Source organism: Dermacentor andersoni, chromosome 6 (assembly GCF_023375885.2).
Source record: "Dermacentor andersoni chromosome 6, qqDerAnde1_hic_scaffold, whole genome shotgun sequence".
In the NCBI taxonomy this organism is placed as follows: Eukaryota; Metazoa; Arthropoda; class Arachnida; order Ixodida; family Ixodidae; genus Dermacentor; species Dermacentor andersoni.
The window spans coordinates 33,093,805-33,110,700 of record NC_092819.1 but is presented as its reverse complement, the minus strand read 5'-3'; the positions used below and the strand labels follow the sequence as shown (position 1 = coordinate 33,110,700).

Sequence of the window (16,896 nt, the reverse complement as noted above, 5' to 3'; positions counted from 1 at the left end):
ATTCAATTGGTGCACAGTCTGGTAATGAAAAACTACTTCAGCAGGACAATGTAGGCAGCAATGGCTGTGCGCTGCATCTCATTACCATGAACGTCAGCTTCTGGACATACAATCGGACTTTACAAAAATAAAATTTGCATTTATATAACAGTGATACAATACAACCTCAGTGGTTGTACTTTTACAGCACTGCTCTCTTGCCAAGAGTGTTCAACTTGTTGGGCCATTCAACAAGTCATTCAGCTTCAGCAGCTGCTCGTAAACCTGAAAGGAAGAAAGGTACAAGGTTAAGGCACATGTCGACATTAAAGGTTGAAGTGTTTTGTACGACTACACAGAAATCCGGTTTGGCAAGGCTTGCTTGAGGAAGTGCATTACAGCTTTTTTTGGTTATGGCTGTGCATTCTGTTGTAGGGGTTGAACGTTCTATATCTGCAACTCTCCTTATAGTGTACTTTCCACCTCCAATTGATATGCTTTGGAATGTGCTTATTGCTTAGTTAAGACAATCTTTAAGCAGTGATAGTAATCAAGGGTACCTCTGAACTTGTTCTTGGCCTAGTAGGTGTTTACTAAAGGATATATACCATATTTTCTGGTGCATAATTCATTTTTTTCATTTTTAGTCTGCGTCTTATGGAATGATACGACTTGCATGTTTTCTTTTTGTTTGATTTTTTTTCTGAAAAAGCTGCATTCAAAATCAAATCGGATGCTATGGCCACGCGGAGCGTGCTGGGTTGGCCTCCTGTGGCAGATCGTACGGGTTGTGTGCGCGCTATGCAGGTACTACTGGGTTCTCGTGATCAAGTTGCCAAACGCTGTGTGAGAAGGACACAGCAACAACGCAAGCGGCAGCAGGCCGACCACAAGAACAGACTCCGAAATTGTCGCACCTGCAGATCGGTGTGCACCACTGCGCAAACTACGCAGTCGCTGCCAAATCACAAGCCTCCCTCCCTTGCGTGCTATTCGGCTCACCGTCGCACTTTTTCACTCGCACATGCAGTATACGGTGTGCATGGACGATATCGCCCTTTGACTTTATTACAGCGAAGCTGTATATGGCTAGCCGATTCGTCTGTCGCCTGTACACCGAAAACTCCTCTGGCGCAACCGCATGCGCGAAATAAGAGAGGCACACGATTGGTCGAGCCAGCAGTGATGTTGCTCTCCGTTGCAGCCAAGCGCGCGCAGCAGTTTCTCTCCGGTTCTGAAATGGATAGGCCACGAATCATACGTACCCTTGAGAAGCAGGCAGCTTTCGATCGGCAATGCCGCGAACAGAACTGGGAACGAGCTTGTCTGCTGTGCCGATAATGCAGCTTGGGCACAAGAACAGGTTTGTGCAGCCGAGCACAGGCAGCAACTGTGTACTGAGCATCTTGCAGACTGCCAAGCCATCGTTTAATCAACCGTCGGGATTAACCCAGTTATAAACAACAGGGCCGCGTGTTTCAGCTTTGCTGGTTAACCATCTGTATGGAATACTTGGGCGGTGATTTTATACGGAACATTGCGGCGACCACGATGACAGAAAGGTGCCTGGAGTGGCCATATCATTGCTATCATAATTCTATAAGAATGGCACCGATACACTTGCACGTGACCTGTGTTCATGAAGTGAAATGTCACTATTCTTTTTAATTGCTTGCTGAATGAACAGGTGGTCTTATACACCGGTGCGACTTATATGTATTTTTTTTCCCCAGAAAACTGCCACTTTGAGGTGGGGTGTGACTTATTCATGAGAAAATACTGCATTTACTACTAGAAAGATGAAACGGTGAAGAATAACAAAGGCAGTGCCACTTTTGTCCATTACTGTTCCATTTTTATAAACATAAACATGTATTCTTCCAAGCTATGTTGTTTGGAATGTTATGGAAATGGTCTAGTGGTTGAAATTGGCAGTTAAATGAATCTGGGATGGAAAATTGGGATAAACTGCAGGCCAATTGAAGTTGGAAGTACAAAGTTAAGACAAATCCATGAACTGCCCATCACGCTCGTGCTGGCTTAGCTGTTGTACTGACAGCGCACTCGGACGCTAGAACCAGATTTCCATCTAGTAGGCTTTGAATGAAACTATGAAATGCTTTCTGGCATGGAGTTTTCTACAAAAGTTACCAGAGGAAGCTCTGGTGATGTGATTATTAAGCAACAATGGGAATGAGTACATTGATTTGTCCCATCTTCGTGCTCATGGCTTCAGATGTTCTTGTGATATTTATAATGCTTTATCTCTCTCAATTTCCGAGCACTTATACCCTCGTATTCTACAACATTCCTCCACCCTCGACACTTGATCTCAAGAAAGCAGACGGTAGCACTGCAGCTTGCATAAGTGGTCACTGTGCTTCATTGAAACCTCAACAATGTTGCAAATAAAGAAGGAGCACGAGCGGCGACCCGAGGCGCAGCTCGCTCAATTGCTGCCAGATGATGAATGAGTAGGGCATCCGGGTCCAATTCCCATCGTTGTTTAGCTACATTTCAATTGGTGCCTAAACCCACCCTGTCATCTGGCCCCTGAGTTCCTGCAATGGAAGCAAATCTGCACGAAGCACGGCTTCGTCCGGAGCGCCAACACCGAGGCCATTTCTACGACCGATGCCTTGCTGACAGATGAGACCACCCCAGCATGGGTGATGCACCAGCACTTCAAGCTCATCTTAGCAAAGAACACGGGGCTCATCGAGTTTGACTGCGCAATACAAGATACGCTCACGGATGCAGGCCTGAAGGCAGAACTGACCAAAGCTTTCGAATGCGAACCAAGACCAGCTAAGACGCATGTTACAGAGTCTCGTCTGAGCCGCGTCAACCGCTCTTTGCTGTGTCCGTCGACTACACCGCGAGTTCTACAGTGCAATTTGCCTCACGACCGCATCCAACTGCCACTTCCACCTCGCCTGAAGTGTAACCCACGGCGTTGCCCTCCAGCGTTGCCTAGCCAAAGCTGCATATCCCGCACTTTTCTGGGGAGTGGCACGACTGGCAAGGCTTTTGGGAGCAGTACCAGGCAAGCATTCATGGCAGTTACTCGCTATCCAAGATGGAAAAATTTAAATATCTGCTGACGTATCTGTCCAGGTCAGCTAAGGCGGCAATTGAGGGTATCCGCCTTGCAGAGGCCAACTACAATGTCGCCATCAAGGTACTGTCTGACCGGTTCGGCAGTTACGACATGCCGGTCAATGACAATCTGGGCCACCTATTTCCAATAGCTCCTATTCATAGTTCAGCCGATCTAGACAAGCTTCGGAACCTCTATGATGAGATCAATTTCCGTGCAAGTGCACTGGAGAGCCTTGGCTTTTCACCAGACAAGTATGCTGCTGTTTTGTGACGCGTCATCATGAAGGCTTTACTACCTGACCTTGGTATCCCGTCATTTCCTCCTTCGTCAAACAATGCTGACACGGCAGTGACTACAGCAGACAAGGCCCAGCAAGTGAAACATCTTACGACCTTCCTACGAATTCAAGTCTAGGCAAGGAAAGAAAGCAGCCTCGACCAAGCTAGCTCATCTGCTAGCCAGTGGAATCATCAATGTGAATTATGAATGCTTGAGCTAAACCCGCCCTCTGCAGCGGCTCTATCAATTGAAGTAAGATCACCATACATGCGTCCCTACCTCCTTCACAACGTGTCGAACCATGCAGCTCAGGAATGCTCCACATCACTCCAGAAAAAGGAAACACAGGAAGCTTCAGGCACACAGGCTTTGCTTCTGCTGTTCCAAGCCCAACCACATCGCCAGTGAATGCTGAAGTGCCAGAAATTTGCAGTGTGCCCTCTGTGCTGGACAACACTTCACGTCACTGTGCAATGTCTGTACTCCAAGTCAAAACCAATCAAAGCATATGGGCAACACGTCTCCGCACTCCGTGCAAGCAGGCCGGAGTCCATTGACACACCACCCCGAGCAACATCCGTGTCTTTGAGTGGTACCACACTCATGCCCGCATTCCTATAGATGTATAGAGATTGTGCTGTTGCACCAGCGAAGTCAATTTTGCTGTGATTCGTTCTAGACATCGGCAGTCAACACACTTGTTTGGTGGGACGTTGCTCAAGCACTTAATTGTCCTGTGACCCTTACATGTAACCAAGTGTCTGTCACACTACGGAGCCAGCACAGTACCAATGAGACCACTATAGATGCCCTCGAAGTGCTGGAAACCTCTGCGGTAACCAGCCCAACAGCGGATGGCGTGATCATCTTCATGATGACAAACCTCGGTCTTAGTTGTGCTGATGCAAGCCCTGAAGTAGCTACTTTCAAAGAAAACAAGATAAGCATTCTCATTGGCTCCAATATCTACTGGGACATTGTAACCGGCCAGATATCTCTATTATTGCTTCAAGTTAACGCAGTGGAAATTCATTTTGGATATACAGTCCAGGGAGCCCTCCATGACTTCTCCCAAAGTTCAACTGTACAAATCACATCATTTTGGATATACAGTCCAGGGAGCCCTCCATGACTTCTCCCAAAGTTCAACTGTACAAATCACATCAGTCTTTGGTACTGTGGAGCCTCCCAGAGACGATGCACCATTGAAAGTAGACAGTTCTTTGATGTTGCACCTGAATACAGGTGGCATACAAGTACAAAGCTCTCCTCGTCGTGGAATGGCCCAGTATAGCGCTGAAACTCTCATCGTTTACCTAGCTTGCAAGGCGGCAAAGCCAAGGAAAACAAGGGAAAGGCAAAGAACAAAATAGACTAGTGCAGACTAGATTACCAAGTGCATTGCTGTTCAGGTTGTCACTTGAACTGCTCTTGTCATCAGTTGAACTGCCGCTCAACATGCTAGCTCAGCATCCGTGGCTAGCGTCCAGTGTATGCACTGAGGCCGTGCAATAGTGTACTTGCTCGAAGCTGGCCATTGGATATTTGTCGGGACGGGAGCAAATAAAGAAAAAGAGGAAGTAGTCCAGAGCGCGAGTGGCGGCTGGAGGTGCTGCTCACTCTACTGCTGCCAGATGATGAACCAGTTCCCATTGTCATTTTGCTACATGCAACACTTGAGAAGTGTGGCGTCTTCAGTCGAGGAGCGGTGCTGTGCTCAACTCGGAGAAATGGAGGAAGAGCTTCGATTTAAGGATTGTTTGGGAATAATTGGGATAGTCTTCTAAGCACAGCTAGGCAATTACTCTCCCCAGATGATTAATGGTCGAAAGTTGTTGCATTTATAATGCAATATTGCAATTGCAAAGCCAAAAGGACAAAGTTTATGCAGATCCACGCTCGGCTACTAGTCATTCCCATGCTGGCTGAACTGCCACACTTACAGCTTCCATGGATAATAGTGTGAAGAGGTCCCTCTAGTAATTCTTATAAGAAACTCCATGCTTTCAGCTCATACATCACAAATTCCTTGCTTACTGGTTGCATCGTGGGTCGCTGCCTTCTGTCGAGCCTGACGCATACATCGCCTATTTCATACACTTTTTGTGCCAGGTCCTGATCCCACACACCAGCCGAGGTGTCCAGAACTGGTGTGATATCATTGGGATGCGTGTCCTTCAGGTAGGAGAGCTGCAAAAGGTGCCAGGACATTTACCACATCTCATCCTGGAAAATATTCAAACCATCGTGACATTGTGGATATGAAGCTTTAGTGTTTGACACTACCTAAAGACATGCAAAGGTTCAATTTCAAGGCACTGGGCGTGGTAGCATCCAATCTTCCAGCAAGTCTCAGTGCTATTGCTTCCAGTAAAGGTCCTGGTACAAATAAGTACAAAGCCATTTTTTTAAAAATATAAATGATCAGTTTATTTTGCAATAGAGGAACAGGATGTACTAGGAATGGTCGGGAAGTTTCTACAGCAGGTGCATAGTAAAAGAGACACCGCTGTTTTCGCTGCTTGACAAAGGCCAAACTGCAGATTAAAAGAGTTTGCAGTTTTACATGTCGCATTGCAATGCAAAAAAATAAGCTCTCGGAAGTGTCGCATAGCACCTGTTCTATAACACATGGCCCAGTCATCCTGGGAAAAGAAATAATCCACTCGTAACACCCACAATGTGGCTGGGCTTGGTATTCTGTTGAGATATCCTGAGCATAAGCATAATGAGAAAAGTGTGTGAAAGCTACTGGTATCACAGCACTGGCAGGGGCCATGTGTATGCACTCCAAGCATGTTTAGATTGGGCTACTGCCATGCCTACCAACTTGTGAACTTCGTAAAATCAGAGATACAACACTGCAGATGAGGGAAGGGAGGGAATAGCACACGTTTTTCTATTAAGGGCTCCTCACTAGGTTTGTACTTTGCAAACAGACAAGTACGCTGTGTAGAATGCATGCCACGTAGATCATGGAGTGGCAACCGTGCCTGCAGATTAACAATGGGCGTAGGGGGTGAAGACAGATGAAATTTCAAACAGAATCCCGTGTGCCCTGCCTGTCGGAAAAGCCCCATTTTTAGGCACAGAACAGAATCCCGTGTGCCCTACTCGTCGGAAAAGTCCCATATTTAGGTACAGAGTCAAGGCCAAATACACACTGCCTACAACGCTGCCTTTTATGGCACGTGACCTCCATAGATTGTCTAATGCAGAATGTAAAATACCACCAATCAGTGTGCACCCAACAGCAAGAAGAGGAAGGAAAGAAAAGGCAGCAGCTCGTGACATAAACATGATGCAGTCTCTCGGCTCTGGTATGGGAGAAGGCAGAAAGAATAGCACTAGTGGTCGCTAGTTGAGGCAGAAGGAGAGTGTGTCTAAATTGGCAGTAATGCTGACCTTCTGGCAGTATGGCAACACATTAAAATTTTTTTTATCTCTAATACGAAACTAATTAAAAAAATTATTGCAGCACAATGCTTCCCCGGTGGCGCCCTGCAACTTAAGCACAGCCAAAATTTGCAATGGGGCTTTGTGAGGGCCCCTTTAAAGCTTGGCCTAAGAGGGATAAAAACAAACTTTAATTATACTAAGGATTTACTTTCCAATGTAGCAATGAGCTTGGCACAGCAAATAGTAACAACTACACATTTTTAGATCGCAGCAATTTTTGCAGTGACATTGGTGTTGCAGATTTCGTCTGCTTTGGGAACTTGTCTGCATATGCAATGCAAGTACCCCTCTTGCATCCATTCACCATTGTGTGCATGTCTCACACTAATAAAAAATTTTGAAAAGGAACAGAAGGAATACTTAAAGACAAGCTATACTTCACTCAATGGAAAGTTGCTTTATAATATTGCAGAGGGCCACCCAAGTGAATCTTTTACAGTGCACCCACAACGACGTATGACCCAATGATGAGCGCACTGTGGCAGAAGGGTGGGTGGGGACTTTCCTGAATCTGTGCGGTGCATTCTATTCCTAAATATTTTATATTCATTTTATTGTTGCAAGGGTGGCATAATAGTTTGTGGCACATTATATGCTAAGCTGGCTGAGAGCCAAAAGAACCTACATCTAACATGGTAAAAGCATTGAAAAATGGCAGCACTGCAAATGGAAGTTTAGCCAGCTGGAAGCACATCTTTGAAATCTGTGTGAATGACCATTGTGATCAGGAACACTGGTAAATGACAGCACTACATGAAAGTTAAGAATAAGGAGCTGCAGGCCTGGGCCTTACTGTTTCATAGAGTTATCCACATTTTCAAAGACGTGATCATGCAATTTTATGAATAAGGTAATGGCATGATGGTGCTCAAAAAAGAATAAAGTACTATTTATAGGCCAGCAGTGCAAATAGGATAGCAAGGCATTAGGAATGGGGAGGCCTGATGAAAATATGCTGGGACTGAATAAGCTCTCTTTTCCATGCAGCCCTAGTGAGATGTTGCAAAAGGATGTGCACTTAAAGGTTACTGTACTCACAATGTCTCCTCTTGCATTCGTGTACGGTGGCAGGCCTGTCAGCACCTCCATGATGACCACACCAAAACTAAACGTGTCCATTTTGGGGGAGATTGTGCCAGTGAATGCTTCTGGTGACATGTAGACAGTTGTCCCTACTACTATCTCTGTTCTTGTAGTACTGTCCCCTGACAAAGGCCTTGTCAGTCCAAAGTCTCCCAGCTTTGCAGTCCAGTTATTGTCCAGGAGTATGTTGGCACTGAACGAAAATATTGATGCTGCTATTGTGCAAAGCATAATGCCCACGTACTGCTCCATCAGATGTGAAAAGACTACGAAATCCACAAGAACAATAAAATAAGTATTCTCAAATACAACAGTGAACCAGAACTCCTGAATCATGTACAGCACTGAAGGCTCCTTCCTGAACTGAACTCCAGATGCATCCCAACTGATCTTGCCACATCTTCACACCTACAGGAATCCTTGAAGGACATTTGCCAAAGTGAACGAGTCATATTGTAAGTAACAGGCACAGAGCTTTCGCAGCTGTGTAGGCGGCACCATGCATTTCATATTTCAATGCTTCACTGCCTCGGTGCCATGCATGATATCCACACAGCTGCCCTCTGATAACCAAGGAAATCATTGCATGCCCATCTTATCAAAATGTAGATGCACAGATGATCCCAAACGCTACTCTGCTTACCTCTTCACATCCCTATGAATAAGACAGGGTGTGCGAGTGTGCAGGAAATGGATGGCAGCAGCAACTTCTGTCAGTATGGTCACGCGCCTTTTCCAGTACATTGGACAGGTCTGCAAATAAACATGGTGCTTCAGAGAGATTGCACTCATGCAAAGGAGGCAGCACACCTACTTCTCTCGCAAGGCACGACTGCAAGGATCCTAGCTCCATGAATTCATAAACCAAGCAGCAGTCCACACCGTCATAGCAAATTCCGATGAGAGGCAGCAAGTTTGGATGAGAATGCCTGGATAGAAAACAGCCTTGCCACTGCAAGTCACGAATAGATCGCTCCATTTTCTCACCTTCGCAGCAGTCTTACTTCAGTGAGAAACTGTTCTGGAAGGGATTCCTTCATGCGCTTCACAGCTACTGCTGTCCCATTTGGTAATGTGCCTTTGTATACAACTCCAAAAGCTCCTTCTCCCACTTTGAAGCCTCCCTCGGACAATGGCACATTACAGAAGTTGCCGGTTGCTCGTGCCAGATAGTCATACCTGAATCGGGGCGTTTCGTTGATTATGCTGTCCATGACCTCATCTGAAATATCAGATGTGGCATGAATGTCTACCCTATGATCAGGGTGGCAAGCTGTATGGTCATATGCAGTAAGAAAAGTTCAGACTGTGAGATGAGTGTACTAAGAAAATGAGTGGGAATCTTGGTGACAATTATTGCTGCATGAATTGCAGGCACACAAAATTGTAACAATGCTGTATGTTGGGCATGTTTGTACTCAAACTTGGAAAACAGTTTTAGCGCTAGCGAATGAAGAGGGAAGGAAGAAATCAACAACACAATGCACTAATGTGTAAGTGCATTGTGTTGTCAACGCGTCTTCTGTCTGTTTTCGTCTGCTGGTGTTAAAAATGTTTTAAACTAAACTGAATTGAGTGTTACCATAACAAAGGTGAATTGGGGCTGCATTTTAAAATGCATGGCTTGTTTCCAGGAGTTATATTCTTAGTTGACGATGACTGGCGGTGAGAAATTGAGAAATTAAATTATGGTTTAAAGTCCACCAGAATTAGACAATGCGAACAAAATGTAGGAACATTTGTAAATTAGTTTGACTAATTGTTTCATTTATTCATTGACAAACTAATTCACTAATAATTAATCACTGAATGATCAAAGAATCAATCAATCATATAACCCTCTCAGTGAAGCACTTGATAATGGTATTACAGATTGCGCAAAGTGCATGGAGTTATACACAGGCAGATAATTCATAAAAAATGGACAAGTTTCACCCAAAGTGCAATGCACTGAAAGCAGTGGCGAGTGTAATCCTGGAAATACTTGTGATATTTCCTCTCTTTTCATCATTTGCAATTCACGTCTCAAGAGGTGGTGTGAGCATGCTTCACCGAACGAGTGATTGGTTCTTTTATTCCTCATTTGGCTTTTCACCACTGCAGTCTCCTACTTATACTATTTTGTGGTAAAAAAGATAGCCTTTTGGCATGGCCTGAGAACAATGCAATCAGTTAAGTTTTGGTTTTTTGGAAAAAGATGATGATTTAGATGCAACAAGTACAAAATATGGCAAGGCATTTTAGTGACCTTCATTATATGATAAAGATTTAGTATTTGGTGGTCTAGTGGTTAGTGAGGTATGCTGGTACCTAGCAAACTATGGATCAAATCCTGAGGGAGCGTGTGATATCTTTTTTTTTTTTACACTGTAGCAGATAGCTACATTAAATACCATATGATAATATGAGCTGTATAGTGAAGTGCTAATAGCAGCTATCACTGTAAAACTTCATAGGCTACGTGGAGAAGCATCTGAAAATAACAAAACAGAAGGTTCATCATTGGATGGAAGTAGGTCATACACTTAAGTGTTCCTAGTGACAATGTTATGTTCATTAGACAGACAATTTGCTGTAAACTACGATATGTAAAAGACTAGCTGACTTGTGGAAGTGTGTCACCCCACAAGGTCAATCATTGTCACTGTACCGGTAGTACCACAAAATACCAGCATACTGCACATCCAAATGTTGCATTGATGCAGCCATCACGATCAACTGGTACTACTTGCCAATAATTTCAGTAGTTGTTTATCAATTGAACTAAATTCTCACTAATCAAGCCTGGCTTGCAAGGTGTTGATTCCTTTCAAATTTAGAGTCACTCTCGTTTGGTTTCTAATAAACTACAGGAGCGGTATGCACTTGCCTTTCAAACATTATCTGGTATGCAGAACAAGTGGCATTCAGTTGTAAGCAGTGATTTGATGACAATACTATATTCGTTAAGAACAAATGCAAGTATATAAGCCCTGCAGCACATGTATAGCAGACAAGGGACTGCCACACATAAGTGCTAGGCAAACATATTAAGACATTCCCTCGCTTCACAGTGATGAAAATGAGTGACAACAGAACTTTATTTGTTCTGAAAAAAAAAAAAAGAAAGAAGACAGTGAAGGTTTTTTTTTGTGTGTGTGCTTGCAATATTTTGACATCCTCTGCGATATGGAATCGTACAGGATTTCACTGTGCATTTGCACAACACTTGCTCTACATACAGTGGATTGCGTGCTTGCCAAGTTTGATTCCTTGTGCATTGCATAATGGTTTGTGCGGGCCATGCACAAACCATTATGGAATGAGTGATCAACACATTGGATGACTTCTTTACATATGCTTTCATCGCGTCCTTCTTGCCAGCTTATAAATGACAGACTGCAGGAAAACAGCACAGACAAATGGACCACTGCAACTTGGCCTTGCATAGATTCAGTACAGTTTGACGTCAGTGGGCCTATTTGTTTAATCTTGTCTATCCTAACGTCCTTTACGTCCAGCAGGAATAATGTAAAAAAAATATTTGCGGACGCCTTTCGTTTGTGTTCAACTTCCTTTATTATATGCAGTGTAAACGTGTTCCGAGAGCGGCAAGTGGCATGTAAACTTACCATCGCAATTTTCTAATGGCGGAGGTGGCGGTGGCCCTAAGTCAGGCTCCTGTAGGAGATCTTCAAGGTTGGCTTCGTCATCGCCAGGTACCTCTGCAAATTTCCGAGTTGAAATATTGCGGAAGTTTGCTTCGGCAGGATAAATATGCATTCTGAAGATTCCTATTCTTACGTTGCAGCACGTTGACTTCGATGATCGAAGCTGCCCTGTGAAGTTCTGCTTGTTTCAGCAAGTAGACCAAGTCCGATATCTTTGGTCGATTACGCCCTGTCGTGCTCCATGTCTTTAATATTTCGTCGCTGCGGCTTCCTCTTGTGTAGTTCTCGAGAACCCTAAGCGAGCTTGAGGTTAATAGGGATATTAAGAACTTTCAAACCAATCCGTTACCTTGCGTGATCAGCGTTGAAGAGCATTCTGCCAGGGTCATCTGGATGAGTGATTAGGTGCAGTACCTTTCTCCAGCCATCACCAGCGTCCAAAACACTCGTCAGTCGCAAACGAGCATGATCAGGCAAGAACCGCAATTCAGTGTCTCCGTTGACATCACGGTTTGAGTCACTGAACTGGTTGGCGACTTCCTGCAGCAACATTCTTCTTCTTCTTTTGCCACTTGTTCTGTTGATCACGGCTTACTGTCATCGGAGAAAGATCGGGTGAATCAAATGCAATTATTGACTTATTAACGGAGTTTTCAGATCACATATTTACGTTTCCATCGCGGTAAGAATGTAACACACAATAATTGTATTACTCGCATTCGGACGATAACCTTGCCGGGGAAGCGCATGCCGGAAACAAACTCGGAGCACGTGACTGCAACTAAAGCGGAAAATCCATAGAGTGAGCTCCGAAGTCCGGAATCCCGTTACGATGCGAGGCTACGTTCACACAAACTTGACAAAATCCGCCCGCCTAGGCGGAAAAACGGGTGGAAAACCAGGCGGCGAAAAAATCGGTCCGAGTTTTTTCGCCACGGCGAAGCGGAAAACGGCTCCGCTACGGTTCCGCTTCACCGGAAGCTGCACTAACATGTAAACATCCGGTCGTGAAATTTAATTTTTCGTTGTTCATTGTCTATTTTTAGAAAAAGCAACTAGCTAAAGCTATCAAAACTATGTCTTGTTTATCTTCCATGGTAGCCTAAAGTTAGAAACGACACACGCAATTGCGCGAAATGATAGCTTTTAGTAACTGATGGGCCAATGAATGAACGTTTGTCTTGAAATCGTATAATGAACAGAGCCACCACGCGGACAAACATACGCAAACTAGATGGATGTGGGCGAAAGCGGCAGTGATTTCCGTTGCAGTGGCGAAACAAATGTGAACATCTCGTACATGCGGGGAAAAGATTTTCCGGTCGCTTTGGCTTTTCCGCCCGCTTGCCGTTTCCCAAGTGTGAACGTAGCCTCGATAAATCATCTATGCAAAAAAAAAAAAAAAAAAACGTGACTCATCGTGCTTTATGCTGTTTCATTCTTTGCCAATCACTCGGAGGGCATACTAAGATGAGCATCAATGAATAAGTCGCATAAGGAATACCACTAACTCTATGAGGAATACATTCCGAGAAGAGGTGAATTCGAAGGGCTCGAAGTTGTCGATCTAGGAGGCAGGGAGACGCCTTTAAGATTATCTACATCTCTAGTCTCGGAGGCCACAGAACCTCAGAGCAGCGCTTCCTTAATTCTTTTTCGATGCTCAGAGGCTTTGTCGGTGCAGGCAAAGTTGGACATGACATATGGCATGGGATGGGCTTGGGTAATGGTGCCAAGCGTGCCAAGTATATCTAGGCAGTGAAAGAAGAAATGAAAGCTTTCTTGTTTTATTGGTCCGCTGCCAGATAATGCAAAGATTCATTCCTGCGCCACGGCGCCACAGAAAGACACGGAAAGTGTTTCGCATTCCGTTGTAACCCTGACCGAAAATCGCGCGACGGAAGTGTTGATTGTTTTCCGCCCTGGAAGAAGGCTCATTCAACGAAGGCGTGATATTATATTCTTTTGAATGATCGTCTAATCGAAGTACCGGATTACGTTTGCATTCAAAACTAACCGACTATGGGAAAGTGCCCTCGGGCAGCTAGCTGTTCGCGACTCGCCAGCGGCCAGAGGCAGTAGTTTCCTCGCAAGTTGTAAACCGGTTCGCCTTCATGTCACAATCCAGTGTGTGGGGCTAACACCCACTTGAAATGTGCGAAATGAATAGGTTCATATCGTCGCACGTGAACACGACGCGCAAATCAAGAAACCACCTAATATTTCACATCGCCGAATGGAAATCCACACGGACAGAGTTTCTGTGAGTGCATGTCTTGGTTCGAGCATTGTTCAGCATGATTGGGGTGAATATACACTGTGTAGGCCTCAGAGTGATTTCACGAGATCACCGCGACTTCAGTGTGATACGAAAGCAGGTGTTTCTTGATATTGCGCGATTTATACCTCCATTTCTACGTTTGCGCAATTTACGACGGGAATAGGCGTCGGCTGCGGTTCCTACATTCCGTGCGAGTGCGTGCACGAAATATGGCAGCAATAGGAGCGAATTTTTTGTATTTATCAGAATACATTCCTTGCATGATGTAAATTTCGCCAAGGCAGACAGAGACGTGCTGAAGAGAGCGAAGGGAAAGCTAGGTTAAAAGAGGTCTGTCACGCATAAGTTAACGCCTGGTACGCTTGCTTCAGCGGGCGGAAGGAACACACGAACGCAAGATGCAGCACACACGTAACATTCATTCAATAGGCTATTTTAGTAACTGGAACACACGGTAAGATTCAACACTTATTACACACGGAATGCGTCCTTCCTTGCTAAGCTTTCCGCTCACACTACCGCGTTTACAAACGTCTGTGCGGCGATCGTCTATTCGCTGTAGTAGTGGCGCCTACAGTACCGGTTCTGTTCGACGCGGGTATCAGCGTCCCCCGGTCTGTGGTCCGTCGATGCGATCTGGTCGTCGTCAGGAGTTTAGTGTCCCGCGTCACCGATGCCCCGGCCGACGTGACGAAGGCACGGTCGCTGAGGGGCTGTCGCGCTCCGGCAGAGCGCGGCTCGTGCCGGCTGGCGCTCCCGGTGCGCGCCGGCCCAGCGTAGTTCTCCGGACGGGACGGTGACTGGCTGTAGCCAGCCTCCGCGCGTCTACGTTCAGCGGCGTAAACGCTGACGTTTCCTGGCAGGTAGGTCCGGGCCAGCGGTAGTTCCGAGGACGTCGGACATCTGCTCGCCGAGCCTGATACTCGGGCGGGACGTCGATGTGTCGCCTAGGAACTGGGGCAGGACCCAGAGAGGCGATCTCCGCCCGTCTTCTCCTGGAACGCTGCGCCCGGCCACCAAGTCCTTCCCTGCGCGCGCCCCTTCTCCAAGATGGCGGCTCCACGCGCTCGCTTCACTCCTTCTTCCTCGTCTTCCTTCTTTGTTGGCGCTTGTCACTCCTGACAAGGTCCAATTTTCTGCTTCCGTTGGATGAGAAGTAAAAAAAAAAAATTTGTATGTAGATACGGCAACAGAAATAATGATTATAGAGAATCGTAAATGGCGTGCCACAATCGGGCGCATACCCCAGAAGAAGTGAACGAACGCCCTCTACTTTCGTACCTACGACGCTAAAGTGAAGGTAAGAGTTTTAGAATAGGGGCCCCAAACGTTTTGGGGCCCCAAAGAAATAGCGTCGAAGCCACTGCGCATGCGCGAGACGCAAACTGCGTTTGGGTTTTGCGTTGGGAACGCTATTTCGCCGATTTAGCGGGAGCTCAAATAGCGTTCCCAAAAGCTTTGCGTCAACAAACATGGCGGCACCCATCGAAGCGACGGCTCTAACCTAGCACCAAACTGGGTTCGATTCGCGGTAATGCGTGAAGTTCGCAAGCTAGGAGAAGTGACTGCAGTTATCGCTTTCTCTCAACTAGCGTCTGTTGTGAAGATTGATTCATTAGATGTCGCTGATTCCGAATTCGAGTGTGGATTTTATGGCTCGTAGGCCTAACACGGCTAAGCTTGGCTGGTGAAGGCACGTAAAGTTGGTTTTGTTGCTCCAAACTAAGCACAACTAATTGTTTGCTGCTTGAAGAATAACCTCTAAATTGTAATTAAACGCGAATACACGCAAGTCAAAATTACTATTCATATCATAAGATGGTATATTTTATTTAATTATTTTTAATCGTTTTTCTTAGACGCCGTAGTGGCGCTGTTAGCGCAAGACGCTATCTGCAAACGCAAATCCCTATTCTAAAACTCTTCACTCCTGCGTGCCCCAACGCTAACATCCGCAAAGCTCTTTGGGGCCCCAAAATATTGGGGCCCCTATTCTAAAACTTTCTAAAAAAAATATCTCGCTTTTCCTAATCTCACGCAGAAACTTCAGCGCCGTTACGTCAATATGACCTCGACACGAACTCCAGAGCATTTACTCGCACTCGGGCCGTTTCAGAGCCAGGAAAAGCTCCCCAAACTTCCTCGGTCTAGCCTTCGATTCACTTAGAATGCAGCGTAAACTATCATTATCCAGGATTAACTAAGGAGACGGCAGGCGGCGCCGTCGAAATTCATGACGTCACGGGAAGCTAGTTGATGCGGGAACTTCGAAGGGGCGTCTCCCACCGGACTTTCGTGGCCTCCGCTCACGGTAAGAGTGTCATTTCTGGCATTCTAGAAACCATACAGCATATCCTAATGCCCCTTCTTACATTATTTACAACATGTTTTGCTGTGGACGGCTGTCCAGCCCCTAACGCCCGGCGCACAATGCTCTTGCCTCTGCTGTAACGTGAACAGATATTAAGCAGGTGCGCTCGTTTCATTACTACAGCAGGTATTACAAGTAGGACTGTGGACCATTGCATCAGAAAAGAATATGGCCTTGCAAGTGCAGCTTTTGCTTCAGTACCTGTCACGCATGTGTTTGTGCTAGCACCTCTGGATTTGTTCCCTTCGTGCGTTTTGTATTCGTCTTTGAAAGGTATCTGTTGACTCGTCTTATACATGCGTGCAACAAATATTCAGGTTAGCCAACCCTCATGTATATTTTCCTACCGTCCTTATCGGTATATCATAATAGAAACGAAACGAAACCGATGGACGAAGATGTCAAGCATGTTCGAAGAAACTTGAAAGCGTGCGTTGCTGATGATTTGCTGGTACGCATCGTCGCTACTTTGGGGCTGTCCGCTTAGAGCGGGTCCTCTACCTATATTGTACCTGTAATTATCTCGAATGGAGCGTTCTTCATGCTATCTTATTAAAAAAAGTGTTTGGTCACGTGTAATGACAAAAATCGCGTACGCGTGCTTTCCTGTGGGGCACAAGTTCAAAGTTGAAAGTATTTGATGGATATAAATAACTTAGTCTTTGTAGAGGCGTATTGAAACGTGTAATCG

The 16,896-nt window shown here is 45.5% G+C and overlaps 2 protein-coding genes across 4 annotated transcripts in view; one reads left to right on the top strand and one right to left on the bottom strand.

Moving 5' to 3' along the window:
• Nucleotides 1-118: 118 nt before the first annotated feature.
• On the bottom strand, nucleotides 119-15,090 carry LOC126521806 (interleukin-1 receptor-associated kinase 4-like). 2 transcript variants are annotated; one of them, XM_072288675.1, is made up of 10 exons: nucleotides 14,415-15,090; nucleotides 11,903-12,147; nucleotides 11,687-11,847; nucleotides 11,515-11,607; nucleotides 8,891-9,125; nucleotides 8,718-8,832; nucleotides 8,547-8,656; nucleotides 7,859-8,096; nucleotides 5,399-5,551; nucleotides 119-264 (listed from the first exon to the last, which is right to left on the bottom strand). In XM_072288675.1, exons 2-10 carry the CDS (start codon nucleotides 12,103-12,105, stop codon nucleotides 211-213), a joined length of 1,362 nt encoding a protein of 453 aa, XP_072144776.1. In that variant the 5' UTR covers nucleotides 12,106-12,147; nucleotides 14,415-15,090; the 3' UTR covers nucleotides 119-210. The 2 variants fall into 2 exon arrangements, with proteins under 2 accessions (XP_072144776.1, XP_054922080.2); XM_055066105.2 differs by lacking the exons at nucleotides 119-264; nucleotides 5,399-5,551; nucleotides 14,415-15,090 and adding an exon at nucleotides 5,765-5,898 and having other exon boundaries at nucleotides 11,903-14,377.
• A 612-nt stretch (nucleotides 15,091-15,702) lies between these two features.
• The window catches only part of LOC126522076 (uncharacterized), a 208,200-nt gene continuing 207,006 nt past the window's right edge, over nucleotides 15,703-16,896 (top strand). For both annotated transcript variants that reach the window (XR_011895115.1, XM_072288676.1), the window contains exon 1: nucleotides 15,703-16,145. The gene's annotated coding sequence lies outside the window, so the exon portion shown is untranslated. The remainder of the gene's footprint in view (nucleotides 16,146-16,896) is intronic.